At 41.3% G+C, this 18,877-nt stretch overlaps 1 protein-coding gene across 1 annotated transcript in view; it reads left to right on the forward strand.

Moving 5' to 3' along the window:
* The window catches only part of LOC125483132 (protein lin-28 homolog B-like), a 73,339-nt gene that overhangs the window by 10,121 nt on the left and 44,341 nt on the right, over window positions 1-18,877 (forward strand). Inside the window, exon 2 of the mRNA XM_048596910.1 lies at window positions 1,820-1,871. Coding sequence (XP_048452867.1) covers window positions 1,820-1,871 — 52 coding nt within the window. The remainder of the gene's footprint in view (window positions 1-1,819; window positions 1,872-18,877) is intronic.

Genomic DNA, 18,877 nt, shown 5'->3' on the forward strand with positions numbered 1-18,877 from the left:
CCTGCTGTGTTCATCCAGCTCTACACCTTGTTATCTCACGTTTCAAATAGGGTTAACCATACATGCGTTGTGAATTCACTATACAGCATGTTTCTTCCCAGATCAACTCGTGGTTTGGCTGATTTATTTGAAGACTGTAGAGCTATTGTATCTGACGTTTAAACGAGGTCGGCCGTAAACGTGCGAGTGATGGCTGCTCACTGTACAGCGGCCGGCGAACCACAGCTGATCTTTCGGTAGCGCGTTCGTTAACCTCGTTACGATCTGTGATGAGATTACTTTCGTTCGGCCGAACAGCACAACGAAAAAGACTGAAAGCATGTCAGCAATCGCCTCGCTACTCCTTGTCTCTCACTCACCTAACACTCCCGACTGTCTGTTTCGAGTAGTGTACTGTGTGCGGACAGCAGTGGAGAACATCTCCCTAAACGCGCATCTGCAGTTGCAGGAGTTCATGTGTACACTGGAAAGTCCGGTGAGGGAAGTATTGGAGATAACAAGGTGTAGAGCTGGATGAACACAGCAGGCCAAGCAGCATCAGAGGAGCAGGAAAGCTGACGTTTCGGGTCGAGACCCTTCTTCAGAAATGAGGGAAGTATTGGGGCGGGAGAGAAGTGGGTGGAGGGTCGAAAAGATAACTTCCGAACGTACCTGACTAGATGGTTTGTTTCCACTAGCTGATCGAATTGCTGTAGGCAAGCAGGCGAGACGTCGCTAGTTATCAGGTGTGTTCCTGCGTACAGCATTTTTTTAAATAGACCCGCAGAAACTTGAGCCCTCGCACCATGCTCACAGCGCCGTCTACCTCGCCAACTACAGACACTTTCAAATGTGCAATAGAATTGAACCGTTGGCTCAGGCCTCCCTCACCTAAAACAAACACTTACGGTCTTGAAACGTGAGCTGTCTTCTACTAATGTCCAGATCGTTACATGTGATCGCGATGGGAAAATCTAATTGTTTTGTGAATGTATTTGACATCTTTTTAAAAAAAAGTCTGTAAAAGAGTATGAGATGTTATTCTTCCAACATGTAATCATAAAAGTGGCAAATTCAAAAGTTTAAGGGCATGTTAAGTAAACGCATTAAAGAAAGGAAGATATTTGCATAAGGTGAGATGAAGTAATGCGATAGGCGACTTCGGTAAGAACACGTGCATAAGCTTGTTGAAACGAATGGCTTTAACGTGCACAAGCCGAACGAATACAAGTACTATCTCCAAGTGAAATACTGGGGAAGTTCAATGGGATCAAAAGGCTAACTATTAGTTTTCATACAAACATGAGCGCCAGAGTATATTATTTGCACGGAAGAATCGACTCAAGTCGAGGAATAAGAACAGGAACGCAGGGAATTCTTGTGTTACGTTCAGCTGGTAAAATATAATCCATTATTAATAGACTTGAAAGAATATACACTTCGCTTTATCAGTGGAGAAACAAATCCGTATGCCTTTCTGTCAAAAATGTGACTGGAATGTTTGGGACGCGATGGTGTAAAACTGGCAGTGTTCTATAGACACCTATAGTATAATTTAAACCAATTTGGAAAATGCCTGTTTTGTGCTTGAGACAGTGTATGTGAATACTTCTGCGAGGAGATTGATTTTCACAGAACATTTATTTTGGGTACAGTTTAATCGTTTTGTCTCCAAAGAGCAAGGTAATCGAAACAGTCAAATATTTGGGATGCAATGAGATAAGATTCCATCTCTGGACGCAGTTATCACATTTTTCATTTACCGTAAAAAAAGTTGTAAACTGTGTGCAAATATTTATTGTCCTTTGATGTCAAACTGAGCAAACGTGTTAATTTCCAGGTCTCACAGAAGAGGATGAGCTCATTCCAGATGGTTTCCTGTCCTGATTCAGGTTGGTCGTTCTCTTCAACAAAACTTCCGAAATGTGTACGTTTATGTGTGCTTTTATGACTATATGAAGCACGGTATAATCGGTGCTTCTTAATTCCACAGGTTTGTAAGATGGGGATATACAATGAGAGCCAATTTTCTGACTGTCCAATGCATTCATTTGCCTCAGAATTAGAGGCTAAAAGCACTGGTTGTCCGAAAATGTAATTGGAAACTAATCTAATAAATTATATTAATGTGTGTCGGCAAAGCGATAAGAAAATGGAACGGTTGTCATAGACCGTCCAGGCGATCACTAATTAATAATATGTCATTGTGTGCCAACTCACTAAAACTTAAAACTCTCGTTTCCTCACGACAGCATCGCTTTGCAGAAATGATGCCGGTTGAGACGTTTTTTTGGGGTTGGGGAAAGGGGGAAGTGGGATAGTGAAGGTGGATGCTGGGAAGGAGAAGCTTTGAATCCTAGAGTAAAACTTCAGCTAACATGACAGTGCGACGATTGTCAAATTGATTTCTGAGCCGGTGACTTTGGGGGAGGGTGGTAGGGGAACGAGAAGAAGAATTGCGCTTTGTAATCGAATGAGCACTTAGGGTCCAGTGGTGACATCGACTGAGGACGGAAACACTATGCGGCTGTGTCACTGAGAAGCGTGTTCTCTGTTCCAGTGACGAGGCTGGGCAGCTGCTGTGCCTATATCAAACTCACCCACTAGAGGCGATAATGCGATTGATGATTTTCAAACCTCAAACTTTCTATGAAACCCATTTCGGAGACGATTTAAAAAAAAACCGGTCGCAAGCGAGTGCCTACAGACCGGGTTGAGTTGGTAAACAAACATGTCGAGGCGATACTGGTTGGCTTGCCTTGTTTGTTGTTCATCTATTTTAAAAGACTCCGCGCTGGAAAATGATCGATAGCAGAGTATCGCAGGAACATGGGGATTGCTTCGTCCCCACAGCTCACAATCCATTGGGCTCGTGTGATAGAGTTGGAAAAATGAATTTTCTCCAACTCCTTTTATTTAAACAAAATCTAATTAATTAGTTTACTGGGGAGTTATTTACAAAGTCATACACACGGAAACCGACCATTTGATCCAACCAGTCCACGTCGACCACAAACCCAAACCAAACTAGTCCCACTTGCCTACGTTTGGCCCATATCCCTCCAAATCTTTCCTATTCTTATCCAAATGTCTTTTAAACATTGTAACTGTACCTGCATCCACCACTTCCTCTGGAAATTCATTCCACACACGTACCACCTTTTTTTAAAAAAAAAGTTGCCCCTCATGTCTTTTTTAAATCTTTCTCCTCTCACCTTAAAAATATACCCATTAGTCTTGAAATCCCCCCACCCTAGTTGAAATCCCCCCACCCTAGGGAAAAGATAGCTGCCATTCATCTTATCTATAACCCTCCTGATTTTAAAAACCTCTATAAGGTCATCCCTCAACCTACTTCAGCCTCTCCTTATAAGTCAAACCCTCCATTCTGGGCAACATCCTGGTAATTATTTTTCTGAACCATCTCCAGCTTAATAATAATCTTTCTATAACAGGGCAACCAGAACTGGACACAATACTCCAGAAGAGGCCTCACCAACATCCTGTACAACCTCAACACTACAGCAGGGAGGAAATATGCTTATGACCTGTGGATCCCATCGTAAATTGGCACAGGGTAGAAGCTGGCATCCTGTTTTATAAACGTTATGAGAAACGGATATATACGAACTAATGAAGCCACTTTAGCAGAAGTCACATTTTGCTTTCTGGCACCAATGACACGAGCATTTATAATGAAAGTCTTGAGTGCTGGATGGATGGATTGGGTCATACTTTGAGGGGAGTAGTGGCAAGCTGCACGTAGCACCCATTCCATTTTAAGAAAAAAAACCTGCTTTTCTTATAGGAGGGGTGGACTTTTAACGAACCAAGGTGGAACCTGGAGGTCCTATTGTCTATTCGCGCACTCTCTTTTTCCTCTCTCCCTCCCTGGGTTTGCACATGAAGACAAATGGGCTTTCCCCACGACTGCTCCCCACCCCAACACACATACACACACACAGCACCCCCCCCCCCCCCCCCACCCCACTGTCTGCAATCTCTTTTACACATTTTTGTACAAAAAGCTTTTATCTGCTCTCCAGCATTGTGGCTCTTACTAAGCGAGGAGGAACACAAAACGTGCATGTGTCTCTATATGATCGCTCCTTACTTGCCTGATGGTTTGCAGTTGACTTGTTGCAGGTTGGTCATGGTTGAAAGCAGACACTTGGGATTCCTTGTGTTGGCTCGATTCCAGCAGATTCCCTCCTCCCTCCCTCTCTCTCACTGACTCTGTCATTCCCTGCTTCTGCTTCAGCTTCCAACAGTAACCCCAGCAAAACCCTGACATCACCTGTTAGGGACCAAGGAGGCAACCTGTGTGTGAAGCCACGGGATATTGGAAGGGTGTTTAATGAGTACTTCTCTTTGGTCTTCACTTTGGAAAAGGAGAACGTAGGTAAGAGATTCAGGAAGAAGGACTGTGAGGAACTTGCATGGTTAGTCATAGGAAGTGGGGAGATATTGGAGGCTCTGTTGGTCTTAAGCCCCCCTGGTCCAGGCTGCTATGGGAGACAAGGCAAGAAATTGCAAGGGCTCTGACACAAATTTTTAATTGCTGCCTGGCCACGGGGGATGTGCCAGTAGATTGGAGGATGGCGAATGTGGTTTCATTTTTGAAGAAGGGTGGTAGAGATAAGCCAGGAAATTACATACCAGTGAGTCTCACATTAGTGATAGGGAAACTAATGGAGAAAATTCTGAATGAGTGAATTAATACCCACTTGGAAAGGCATTGGTTAATTGGTGATATGGCTTTATCAGAAGGAGGTCATGCCTAACAAATTTGTTAGAATTTTTGGAAAATGTGATTGAGTGGGTGGATGAAGGAAGTTCAGTTGATGTAGTTTTATGGATTTTAGCAAAGGTTTTGACAAGGTCCCACATGGGAGACTGATTTGAGCATGTTAAAGTATTTGGAATTGAGGAAACTTGGCGAGATGGATCAGAAACTGGCTCAGTAATAGGACACAAAGGGTAGTGGTAGAAGGCTGCTTGAGTGACTGGAGTCCAGTGTCCAGCAATGTATGACAAGGATCAGTACTGGGACCGTTATTGTTTGTTATATACATAAATTATATCAATGAAAATGTGATGGGGAATGTTAAGCGAATTTGCAGATGACACCAAGATTGTTAGAGTGGTAATGGTGAAGAAGATGCTTGCAGGTTACAAGAAGATATAGATGGGTTAGTAAGATGGGCAGACCAGTGGCAGATGGCATTTAACCCTGATAGGTGCAAGGCAATGCACTTTAAAAGAAGAAACAAGATGAAGGAGTATTTAATGAATGACAGGACACTGCATAGCTTAGAGGAACAGAGGGATCTTAGGGTAATTATTCACAGATCCCTGAAGTTGGGAGAGCACGTGAATAGGATTGTTATGACATATGGGACACTTGCTTTCATCAGTCGTGATATGGAGTATAAGAGCAAGGAGGTAATGCTGGAGTTGTACAGAGTGTTGGTCAAGCCACAACTGAAGTATTGTGTACAGTTCTGGTCACTTCACCACAGGAAGGATGTGATAGCATCATAAGGGGTACAGAGGAAGTTCACCAGGATGTTGCTTGGGATGGAGAAATTGAGCTATAAGAACAGACCAGATCGGCTTGGATTGTTTTCTTTACAGCAGAGAAGGCTGAGGGGAGATATGATTAAGGTGCAAATGATTACAAAGGGTAGGGACAGAGTGAATAGAGAGCAGCTGTTTCCCTTGGTTGAGGGGTCAATCACGAGGAGGTAAAATTTTAGCATAAGGGACAGAAGATTCAGAGCGGATATGAGGAAAAAATGTTTTCACTCAGCAGGTGGTGGGAATCTGGAATGCATTGCCTGGGAAGGTAGTGAAAGCTAGAAACCTTACAACCTTTTAAAAAATATTTGGATGAGTACTTAAAATATCGTAATATTCAGGGATATGGGACACATGCAGGAAATTGGTGTTGGTGCAGACTTGATGGACCGAAGGGCCTTTTCTGTACTGTATGAATCTGTGAATCACCAACTGCCAGAAAGGGACTGCCTTCAGGTGCATCACCCAATCAATACATTTCCCCTTTAAGAAGCGGGGCACTTACGCTTCCCTTTAAACCATGATCAAGACACATTTTCAAAAAAGGTATGAAGGGGCAAGCAGAGTTCTCCACTAGCCACAGTCACTGCTGAGTGTTTCTCTTTCCTTTGGGCTAATCCCATGCTCAGCAAGTCAGAAACATGTTGCTTCTCTCTCTCTGTCTCTCCTCAAATTCGTGTTGCAAAATAAAAACTACTTTTTTAGGAAAGCTGATTCTATTTTCCACACCTTTTTTTAAAATGGTTTTCCTGAATTCAAGCCAAATAAAATTAGTTCTTGACCCATGAGATAATATGGTGTGGAGCTGGAGGAACACGACAGGTCAAGCAGCATCAGGGGAGCAGGAAAGCTGATGTTTCAGGTCGGGGACCCTTCTTCAGAAATGGCAGTTCTTACCATTTCTGAGTACTTGACCATGTACTTTTTTTTTTGTGTGTGTTTCAGGCAATTTGCTAACCAGACTTCTTGATTTAGGGACTAAACCTCAGAAATGAATATCCCAGATGGGTATGAAACCAATATATTTGTACACAAAACAGCTAGACCTGCAAAATTATGAGTAATGTTCACTCAGAGATAGCAAGAACTGCAGATGCTGGAGTCAGAGTCAATACAGCGTGGAACTGGAGGAACACAGCAGGCCAAGCAGCATCAGAGGAGCAGGAAAGTTGACATTTCGGGTTCACTAATATTCACTGTTTAGTTCACCACAGATGGTGAGGTGTTGCGATGCTTTTCATATTGTGTTATGCCAAACAATTCAGAGGTCCCTCCATGATCAAAGGAAGGGAATTACCTGACGTTGAACCATTAACAGACTTCAGAGATCTGAAGAGAGGGAAGATTTCATTGTCACCACCACCCAGATCACGACTTACAATACTATGCACATTATAGATTTGATTTGAGAGGACAGTTTGAGGTTGATGCATGTGTAATAAAATGTAGTATAATAAAATAATCAGCACTGTTTCATGAGGGCAAAATCATTTGACAAATTTATTACAGCTGTTTTGTGACGGTAATAAGCAGGTTATGTAGAGTGGAACCAGAAGATTTCCAAAAGGCATTCGATAATTAGCCTTGTGTGGTAACATAGTAAGATAAAAGCCCATGGTGCTGGGTGAAAATTGGAGGTGTAATGGACAGTGAAGAAGGTTACCTCAAAGTACACCAGGATCTTGATCAAATGGGCCAATAGACTGAGGAGTAGCAGATGGAATTTAATTTAGATAAATGTGAGGTGCTGCATTTTGGAAAGGCAAATCAGGGCAGGACTTATACACTTAATGATAAGGTCCTGGAAAGTGTTGCTGAACAAAGAGACCTTGGAGTGAAGGTTCATAGTTCCTTGAAAGCAGAGTCACAGGTAGATACGATAGTGAAGAAGGTGTTTGGTATGCTTGCCTTTATTGGTCAGTGCATTGAGTATAGGAGTTGGGAGGTCATGATGCGGCTGTCCAAGACATTGGTTAGGCCACTTTTAGAATACTGTGTCTCCTGGTCTCCCTGCTATATATAGGAAGGATGTTGTGAAACTTCAAATGGTTCAGAAAAGATTTACAAGGATGTTCAGAGATAGTAAGAATTGCTGATGCTGGAGTCAGAGATAACACAGTGTGGAGCTGGAGAAACACAGCAGGTGAAGGAGCATCAGAGGAGCAGGAAAGCTGATGTTTCAGGTCAGGACCCTGGTGACCACCTCAAAACTGATATCTATTTCAAGCCCACCGACTCCCACAGCTACCTGGACTGCACCTCCTCTCACCCACCTTCCTGCAAAAATGCGATCCCCTACTCACAATTCCTCCGCCTCCGCCTCCACCACATCTGCTCCCAAGATGAGGCATTCCACTCCCGAACATCCCAGATGTCCTCGTATTTCAAGGACTGCAACTTCTCTTCCACAGTGGTCAAAAACGCCTGCGACCGCATCTCTTGCGTTTCCTGCACCTCAGCCCTCACAACCCTCCCCACAATAAAAACAAAGACAGAATTCCCCTTGTCCTCACATATCGCCCCATTAACCTCCAGATTCAATGCACCATTCTCCGCCACTTCCGCCACCTGTAATCTGACCCCACTACGAAGGATATGTTTCCCTGCCCGCCCTTATCTGCCTTCCGGAGGGACCGCTGTCTCCATGACTCCCTCGTCCGCTCCACACTCCCCACTAGTCCCACCAACCTCGGCACTTTTCTCTGCAACTGCAGGAAGTGCTACACCTGCCCCTACACCTCCCCCCTCCCCTCCATCCCAGCCGCCAAAAATATCTTCCACATCAGACAGATGTTCACCTGCACATCCACTAATGTGGTCTATTGTATCCGCTGTTCCTGATGTGGCCTCCTCTACATCAGGGAAACCAAGCGGAGGCTGGGAGACCGCTTTGTGGAGCACCTACGCTCGGTTTGCAACAAACAACCCCTCCCAGTCGCGAACCACTTCAACTCCCCCTCCCACTCCTTGGACAACATGTCCATCCTGGGCCTCCTCCGGTGTCACAACGATGCCACCCGGAAACTGGAGCAACAGCACCTCATAGTCCACCTTGGAACCCTACAACACTGGTCTCAATGTGGACTTTACAACCTTCAAAATCTCCCCACCCCCGCCTCCTTGATCTGTCTATATTCTGTCCCACCTACTCGCTCCTCCCACCTCACTGACCAACCCTCACCCCCACTTCCTACCTACATTCACCTTTACCAGCTTTATCCCCGTCTCCTTGACCTGTCCGTCTTCTCTGCCACCTATCTGTTCCTTTTATTCATCTTCCATCCGCCTCCCCCACTCTCTATTTATTTCAAAGCCCCCTTCCCTTCCCCCATTTCTGAAGAAGGGTCCCGACCCAAAACGTCAGCTTTCCGGCTGCTCTGATGCTGCCTGGCCTGCTGTGTTCATCCAGCTCTACACTGTTTTAATAAGGATGTTGCCAGGTTTTGGGGGGTTGAGCTTATAGGGAGAGGCTGAATAGGCTGGGGCTATTTTCCCTGGAGCGTCAGACGCTGAGGGGTAACCTTATAGAGATTTATAAAATCATGAGGGGCATAGATAGGGTAATTAGGCAAGGTCTTTTCCCTAGGGTGCGGGAGTCCAAAACAAGAGGATTTAAGGTGAGAGGGGAATGATTTAGAAGGGACCTAAGGGGCAATGTTTTCATGCAGAGGGTGGTACATGTATGGAATGTGCTGCCAGAGGAAGTGGTGGATGCTGGTACAAATACAACATTTAAAAGGCATCTGGATGGGTATATAAATAGGAATATCAACACATATTATGACATACAAAACTATTCATTTCTGTAATCTTATTTGGTGATATAGCTCTTCTCGTACAACAACGAGCTTAATGGCTTCTCATGTCTCAAGCAGTAATATAACCTGATTAATGTGCTACTGAATTATACTTACAGTACTAGGAAGGAACTCTTCATCAAGGATACTGCTGACAGCCTAAAGAAACCTTTACCATTGCTGGATTTGGATGGTGAAGATTTGTGATTCCTGCTAAAAACTTGATGTGCATTTATGCTGGATAGGAACAAAACTAGGCTCAGCTCTAATGACTAAGTGGATAGCACTGCTGCCTCACAGCACCAGGGACCCGGGTTCGTTTCCACCCTCGGGCGACTGTCTGTGTGGAGTTTGCACATTCTCCCTGTGTCTGTGTGGGTTTCCTCAGGGTGCTAAATTGCCTGTGGCGTTCAGGGATGTGTAAATTAGGTGGGTTACAGGGTGATGGGTCTGGGTGGGATGCTCTGAGGGTTGGTGTGGACTTGTTGGGCCAAAGGGCCTGTTTCCACACTGTTGGGATTCTATGATTCTAAATGCTGGCAAATGGGACTAGATTTATTTAGGATATCTGGTCAGCATGGATGACTTGAACTGAAGGGCCTGTTTCAGTGCTGTACATCTCTATGACTCTAGTATATTAGCATGGATAGAGGAATGGCTAACTGAAGAAGATGGAGAGTTAGGATAAAGGAGGCATTTTCATCATGGCAATCTGTAACTAGTGGTGTGTCACAGGGATCAGTATGGGGCTGCAATTAGTTGCTATGTATATTAATTACTTGGATGATTCAAGTGAATGTGCTATCACTGAATTTGTGAATGACACAAAAGTAGACAGGCAGGCAAATAGTGAAGATGATTCTGACTCCACAGTGGGATATAGAAAGGTTAAGTACGTGGGCAAAAACAGGTTATGCAATTTGGTAGAAAGAATAGAGCTGGATATTATTTAAATATCGTAAAACTGCTGAAATCTGAAGCACAGTGATCTGAGGGTCCTCGTGCATGAATCATGAAAAGTTACTATACAAGTTCAAGGGATAATAGGGAAGACGAATGGAATGTTGCTCTTTATTTCAAAGGAAATGGAATATCAAAGTAGGAAAGTCTTGCTAAAACTATACCGACCAGACCTGGAATACTGTGAACAGTTTTGATCCCCTTTATCTGAGGAAAAATATACTGGCATTGGATGCAGTCCAGTGAAGATTCACCAGGTTGATTCTGGATGTAGAGGGACTGTCTTATGAGCAGAAGTTGAGTAAGCTGGGCTTGTCCTCAATAGAGTTGAGAAAAATGAGAAAAAACGTATTAAAATATTATAGCAAGACAGGCTGGATGTGGAGAGGTTGTTTGCCTTTGTTGCAGGGCTTAGAATCAGAGGTCATAATGAGAGTAAGGGGTCATCCAGTTAGGACAGAGATGAGGAGGAATTTTATCTGATTGTAGTGAATCCATGGAGTTTATTACTACAAACGCCTGCTGAGGCTGGGTCATCCAGTATATTCACAGCGGAGATAGACAGATTTTTCATCAGTCAGGAAACCAACGGCAGTGAGTGAAAGGCTGGAAAGTGGAGTTGAAGATAATCCAAACAGCCATGATCTTATTGAGTTGTGAAGCAGACTCAATGGGCAAATGGTCTACTTCTGATGGTTTTTATTAACAACCATTAATATATTGCATCCCTCTCACCTCATTTGACCTAGAAACTGTGACAGAGCTGTCACTTGATGAGGTGTTTATCAAGGGGGACAAATATACGTTGGCAGAGTATGTTAGGTATATTTCACATTTTATAACAGCCGGATGGGAAGTTGTCAAAATCTGGACTCTAAATCTCTGGTAGATTTATAACTCAGCAGAAAAAATGGCATGAAAAATTCTGAATTAAGTATTCTAATAACATAATTTGACTATTTTTTTCACGTTCTGTAGTACAAATCATAGGTGAGCATTCCCAAGGCTCATTTTGTAGCAGGTGTATAAAAATGGTACGGAAAAGAATTGTTAAACATTTGTTACTTTGAATTACAAATGAACACTACAAATGCTACATGTTTACTTTGTGCTAAAGTGATATTCAATATATAAACTGATAATTAACAAGGCATAAATAAAATAAATTATCTATCAAAAGTAATAATTACAATGTGCAATTTAACATACGACACAGCAACTAGACATGTATGTATTAAATGGCCTGCAAAGAATATTGTTGAGGTGAAATGGAGTTCTAGTTCTACTTGACAACTGGACATACCAAATGTGATTGAGAATGCACATATGTGATAGTATTTACTATTTTCCGAAAGTACTTATGCTATCAATGAAACTCAACTTGGTATTTTAAAAATAGATCCACTGTATTTAAATATTTGTGATAGCGTGTAAATATATTTTAAAATCGTGCTAGTATTTTCTATTTGTAATCCCACTTTGTAGTAAGATAATCGGTTTTGTGGCTGAGTCTGGGTACCTTCTTAACTAGCATTCAAAGCTCAAAACTTGAATGGTTTGGGTCATGTTAATGTTTGATAATTACTCTTTTGAGGGTGGGGGTAGTGGGAACAGTCGCAATGATGTTTACATTTCAAATCAAATATTTCAGTGGGCTTTAAGATTTTTTGTAGATAAAGTAGGATTTTTTTACTGCCATGTTTGTTTTAATTAATGTTAATATTAACTACACATTGCACATATATAATTGCCTGCCTTCCACATTCACTTTGACTATGCTGTCTTTTGTTATACCTCTATGCAAGAGTATTGGCAAGCCTCTGACTGGTATTTTTTTTAAATCAAATTCCAAATTCTTCATCTATTAGCCTAAACAATCACATTAGCAAAAGAATATCACAGATATCAATCATCTACTTGCTTAAAGATCGCATCCACATACTTGCATTATCACACCAGAAGTGCTGCATTTACCCTAAAGGTGAGTTTCAAGATACTCTTTCACAATTTTCATCTATATTGTAGGGGTACTTTTAGATTTAGCATTTCTATCAGTAAGCCATAGAGCAGAAATGACCCATGTTCAATCCTGTTCTGTATCGTGGTTGCTTGCCTTTGGGAAAACCATTCGGTGACTGCCATTTGCTCAGGATAGAAAATATCCAGGATTTTGACTCCAGATAATTAAGTACTGAACCCCAATAGAAACTTTACATGTATGTACATCAACTCCACTTTTGGTTTTAATTGTTAAACAGGCTACTGATGACACCACTGTTGCCCAATTTTAAAAAGGCCGAGTATAATTGGCTCAACAGCTGACAATGTCCAGGTTTAGTATCTATTTTGACATGTTTGCTGAGATGGCCCAAGAAAAGGAAGGAAAATTAGCTATTTTTTCTCTCCTGCTTGCTATTCCGTAACCTATGATACAAAGTGTGAATGACAAGTTTGAAAAACAAATGGCTTGATTGTGATCTGTGCTTTTAAAATTTTTTTTTAAAAACTCACTAGCTTGATGTACGTGTAACAAATAGCAACTTAGGCAAGTCACTGGAGGGATGTAGTATTACGTTTCAAAACAGGTTAGTACCTTTAGGAGAGCCACAAACCTGCTGCTTGGGCATCAATCTGAAGAAAAGTTACTTTTGAGGTACTGGAAGGATATCTTTGGAATTATATTGCAGTAAGTAGTAGGACCTTTGATAGAGGAAAAAGAACTGAGATGCTGATTCTGTGTACACCATGGGATTTATAAGCAGAGCTATGTTCTTGGAGGCACAGTGCTAATTGGAAAAAGTCTGTAAAAAATGCAGAAGGTATAAACCTAACAAATTAAAAATGTTAGAAATACCCAGCAAATCAGTCAACATCTGCTAACTGAGAAGGGTGATGACATTTTAAATGTTCCCTTCTTCAGAATTATTTCTGTTTTGATTTTGAAAGTATGTGGGAGACGGGAGTATAATGATAAGCAGTTGCTTTGGGGAGACTGATTTTTAAATCCTGGCATGGTAGCTGGTAAAATTTAAATTCCACTTGTTAAAAATCTGGAATTATGGCTGTTATGGTCTTGTCCCTACCTCCGATCTGAGAGGCCTGGATTCAAATCCCACCTGCTCCAGAGGTGTGTATTAATATCCCTGTACAGGTTGATTCATTTTTGTTAAAAGAAAAAAATCAACAGTTGAGAGCTAGTCTGTCATGATGACCAAGTAACTAGAATTGATTTCTTGTAAAAATTTGTGTGATTCCGTAGTAATTCAGGGAAGGAGATCTGCCAAATTTACCTGACCTGGCTGACATGTGACTCCAGAGCCATGGCACTGTGGCTGACTCTTAACTCCCCTCTGAAATGGTTTAACAAGCCTCCCAGTTCAAGGGCAATTAGGGATAGGCAACAAATGCTGGTCTAGCCTGTGATGCCCCATCCCATGAAATAATAAAGAAAATGCATTGTGTTGGGAGGTAATTGATAAACTAATCAAACTTACAAGGAATAAAATCATTGGACTGGATAAATCTCATCTGTGCGTATTTAAAAACAAAACCCTCTTAGGCAGAGGTAGTAGAGAGACTGTTATATAATTATTAAAATACATTCAGAAAAACTTATGCTGCCAGTGGATTGGATATGGCTAATATTATTCCTTTCTTAATTATAAAGGGAGATGGAACAAGTTCAGGGAGTTATAAACCAGTTGCTTAATATTGAGGATAACAAAAATAATGGAATCGTCAATCAAAGTTGCAATAGAAAACCATCAAAAATAAAATTATGATTATAGAATTTCAAAGAGGAAATGGAAATAGAAAATTCTGTAAGTAAACAGCAGATCAGGCTGTATCTATGGAGAAACAAAGTTGGTGAATTTGCTCAGTGTCGTTTCATTCAATGTTTATCAGTTCAGAATTTTAAAAGTGCTTTACTATAATTATAGTGGACTCATGAGTATGACCATAAAGTTTCAGGCTGACAGAGAGCTTATTTCTACCTAATATCTTCTTAAAAAATGAATTCAGAAGGTTCTCGGCCATACAGGTTCTGCTTATAAAATGATGAAAGATGCTTCATTTTATATGTAAGTTAACATTTTTAAAAGTTTTGAATTTTCAACTAGTGACATATGCGTGTTGGTTTTGTGAATGAGTTTAAAAATTAACTACATCAAATCATTGTACACCACCTGCAGTGTTAATGGAAATTTGTCTATACTGTGGGGATTTAGGACCATAGAGAGAAGACATTTAAGCCATTAGCTGAGCAGAAGTGAATATGGGCAAGATTAATTTTAAATTTGGTACAAAAGCTTTAGGGCAGTTCAAAGGAGATCTGATATGGGTCAGAAGCAAGAATAGTCTCTCCTGGAAAAGAAGATTGCTTGGAAAAGTTAGGGGAATATATTACTGCAGGGAAGGAGTGCAGTTTGTAAAACTTCCACAATGAGGAGAGTTTGCTTAGAACTCTGCAGATTATTAAAATACTGAAGAAAATCTAAGCTGTTAGTTGTGTGAGTGATTAAGGGAAAAGGCTTCACAGCCTACAGGACTGGAACTGAGAAGACTCAGTTAAGCCAAACCTACAGATTTGATAGGGAAGAAAAGTATCTGGAATTTCATTGTGTAAAATGAAGATGGTGGGATTTAGATAAGACTTCATTTTACCATGTTTTTTGAAATTTTTCAAGCTTTATTTCTTTTGTGTAATAAACATTTCTGTTTTTTTTTATTCTTGCAAATCTTCAGCCATGTACACTTGGGTTTAAGTGAAAGACTACCATGTGTGGGGAGGCAAAATAAAACAAAATATGATCTCTCAAACTAGATTTTGTTGTGGGAGCTGAATTGTCCAATAATAACGTGAGCATGGACCATAACAAAGACAAACTGTATTTCTTTCATTAGAAAATGCAAACTTTCTGATTAGTGATTAAGAGAAATAAATATAATTGTTCAGAGAGACAGAAAAACTCATTATGTCCAGAATCTGGAAAGCAAACATGATTCATTCATTTCAGTATTCTCTGAGCATCCTACAAATCAGTGCTTCCAGCCCCCAAGAGGCTGACAGCAGCGTTGCCTGATCTGTGTCTCCCAGATATGTTGCTTTTCTGACACCATAATGTCCCCTATTGAGACACACCCCAGAGTCTGCAATCATAAAATTTCTCTATATAATACCAAATAAAAGCATCCACTCTCATTATTACTCCCCATCTCCATTCCAAACACCATCCTCCTAAGCTCTGGGTATCCAACATTCATTCTGTTAAAACACAATTTATTCCTTTTTGAAAAAATTTAAGTTTGTTCCCATTACTATAAAGTGTCAGGACTGCCTTATGATGCACTCAATCCTACCCTCAATCTGAGATAGTTGGAACTGCAGATGCTGGTGAATCCGAGACAACAAGGTGCAGGGCTGGATGAACACAGCAGCCTCTCTGCTCCTATGATGCTGCTTGGCCTGCTGTGTTCATCCAGCCCTCTACCCTCAATCTGCTTCTGTACTGCTAAATGCCAGATATCTACTTCCAGCAAGTAAGCTCTGTACATCATCTTGCTGTGTAACCCTGGATTCTAAAAAGAATATGGGACAATAATTAGTACTTATAAAGACCACTGACTCCATGTTTTCTCAGAAGATTGACCAAACCTGTGGAAATCAGTCACAAGTAAAAACTTCAGAATACCATGTATTTGGAATATGGCTTAAGCAGTCACCATAAATCACTTGCTTTGATATCAAAATTTATATGGCAAGAACTCCCTTATGGAGATTAAATAAGATATCTTCTGATTCAGGATGAGCAATGTCACAAGAAGTGTGCTTGTCTGTGCCTTTTTTAAACAGTGTTTAATACTAGTCCTCCATTTAGCACATATCATTCACAGATCAAACTGTGACCTGATGCAAAACAACTTTCAAAGGGACAGAAAGTTCAGCATTTTGTCCTGGACATTTAAAAACTTTATTGAACTCTAAATGACCGGAGGAATTTACAAGCACCTATAATTACCTGGATTCCCACTGGGAGTCTTCATGCCATCGCCTTGATAGGACAAGCCCAGTTAGCAGTTAAATCACTGCCATGCTCTGGGACCCAGCTTACTATCCTTAAACAACATGATTGGAAATTTGAGTGTTGCTCTAACTACTGCTTCATTTCAGCAGAATATGTGTGAGTAATTTCAGCATAGGTTTAAGAAGTGCTGTTTGTGAATTCAGATATTGCTGGAAAAGCTCGGTGGGTCTGGCAGCATCTGTGGAGAGAAATCGATTAACATTTCAGGTCAAGTGACCCCTCAGAACTGACTCTAGCTAGGTAAAAGTTATGTTTTGTGCAGAACATGGGGTGGGGGAAGGGGTAAGGAGTAAACAATAGATGGAGATAGAGTCCAAAGAGACAGAAGAACAGCTCAACAAAGGAGCGGATAATGATCAGCCTAAAAGAATGAATAATTACTAATGGAAACCATTAGTAGTTGACAATGGGTAGTGTGTAATAGCAGACCATGCAATAACAAGGCTTGATGTGTGATGGCTGGGGCAAGGACATGGGAGAGGGTGCCTCAATCCATAGAATTATTGAATTTGATATTCAGTCCAGAAGGCTGTAGAGTTCCAAAGCAGAAAATGAGGTGCTGTTCTTCCAGCTTGTGCTGAGCTTTACTGCAACACTACAGAAAGCCAGAGACTGGGATATTGGCCAGGGAACAAGGTGGTGTGTTGAAATGGCAGACAACTGGATGCTCGGTCTTTTTTGTGGACAGAATATCAGTGTTCTGTGAACCGGTCACCCAGTGTATGCTTCAATTCCCCAATGTAGAAGGGACCACATTGTGAGCAGCGAATGCAGTAGACTGGATTCTGGGAAGTGCAGGTAAAGTGCTGTTTCACCTGGAAGGTATGTTTGGATACTGAGGAGGGAGGAAGTAAACAAGCAGTGTTACACCTTCTATGGTTGGGTTTCAGTTTTTTAAAAAAGTTAAAAATTTTTACGTCTGAAGATGAAACCAGGTCAGTCACTGTTATTGGAGGAACACAGTTGGTCAGGCAGCATCAGAGGACCAGGAAAGTTGATGTTTTGGGTCGGGACCCTTCTTCAGAATATCAGCTTTCCTGACCAGCTGTGTTCCTCCAGCTCCACCTGTGTTGTCTCTGACTCCAGCATCTGCAGTTCTTGCTATCTCCCAGTTACTGTTATTGTTGCAGATCTGGCTTGTTTTTCCCAGTGTGAAGGGGTTGAAATCTTGAAGTCAAGTTAAGAAACTGTGATAGCATCTGTAATTGGATAGTTGGAGGTGGCTCCAGCAGACACCCAAGTAGGGCAGCAGGATGTGGATGAGAGAGAATAGTTCTTGTTTCTCACTAGTTCTGTGGTTATGACATTTGCTGATTTGCCTGATCCCATTTCACAGAACAGCTTTAATTTCTGAGTGCCTTTTCTCTTGTGTTTCTTTGGATGAAAAGCCTATCTTAGTGTCTCAGAGTTCTCCAGAGGAATCTGCAAAAAATGGTTGTCTTATACAGATTTGGGCGTAAAATGGTTGCTATCCAAAAACTGTTGCATCATGCTTCAGAATTAGGTATTGCACTGGTCCTGGTCTGGACACAGACCCGCCCATTCTGTCACTGAGGTAGTTAACATTTAACTCTGAGCCATGAGCTTGGATGGCTTTCATTGTTGGGTTTTTTGGTGAACTAGGAAGAGTTAGAAACACTTTTTGAGCAGAATTTTGGGACATTTCTGTTTACCTTCGAAATATTCATTGAATTTTAAAAGTCTATTTTGATTTCTCCCTGAGGTAGGTGTAGTAGCCTTAATACCATCTGAATTCCCCAAGGGTAGAATTGTGACTTCTGAGCACTTCCGTTAGATTCTTTCAGTTTTAAGGAGAAGTTAGCTTTGTTTGTAATTAAAATATAGACTTTGTAAAATCAATATTTGCTCTGACATGATGTCCCTTTATTCTCCTAAACTGCTTCATGCTCCATTAATAGATCTTTGAGGTGTAATTTTCAGGTGAAATTCATAGGGGAGGCAGTACATGGTACTAATATCACTGGACCAAGTAATCCAGTGCCCCAGGCTAATGTTCTGGGGGCATAGGTTTGAATCCCACAATAGCAGATGGTGAAATTAGAATTCAATAAAATTTGGAAATAAAAGTTTGTCCAATAGTAATCATGTAAGCATTATCGACTCTTGTAAAAACTGATCTGGTTCATGTAATGTCCTTTTTTGGGGAAGGAAATCTGCCATCCTTCTCTGCTCGGGCCTAATTGTGACTCCTGACCCATTCTGGGTCATTTCAATCAGTACAAGGGCATGGGTAACATATGTTGACCTTGCCAGTGGCACCACATCCCGTGCAATAATCAGCCTTAGAAAAACTGATGTCACAGGCTGCTATAATCATCAAGTTATCCCTAGTCACTGAAGTTATTCGTGTTTTTATTTTTCTTTTATATCATCTTTCTTTGATATAATTTCTTTTGCCACTAGTTTTAAACATAGCAAGCCTAACCAACTGGTGTTGGGCAAATAAGAATACAT

Source organism: Rhincodon typus, chromosome 5 (genome assembly GCF_021869965.1).
Source record: "Rhincodon typus isolate 14 chromosome 5, sRhiTyp1.1, whole genome shotgun sequence".
Taxonomy (NCBI): domain Eukaryota; kingdom Metazoa; phylum Chordata; class Chondrichthyes; order Orectolobiformes; family Rhincodontidae; genus Rhincodon; species Rhincodon typus.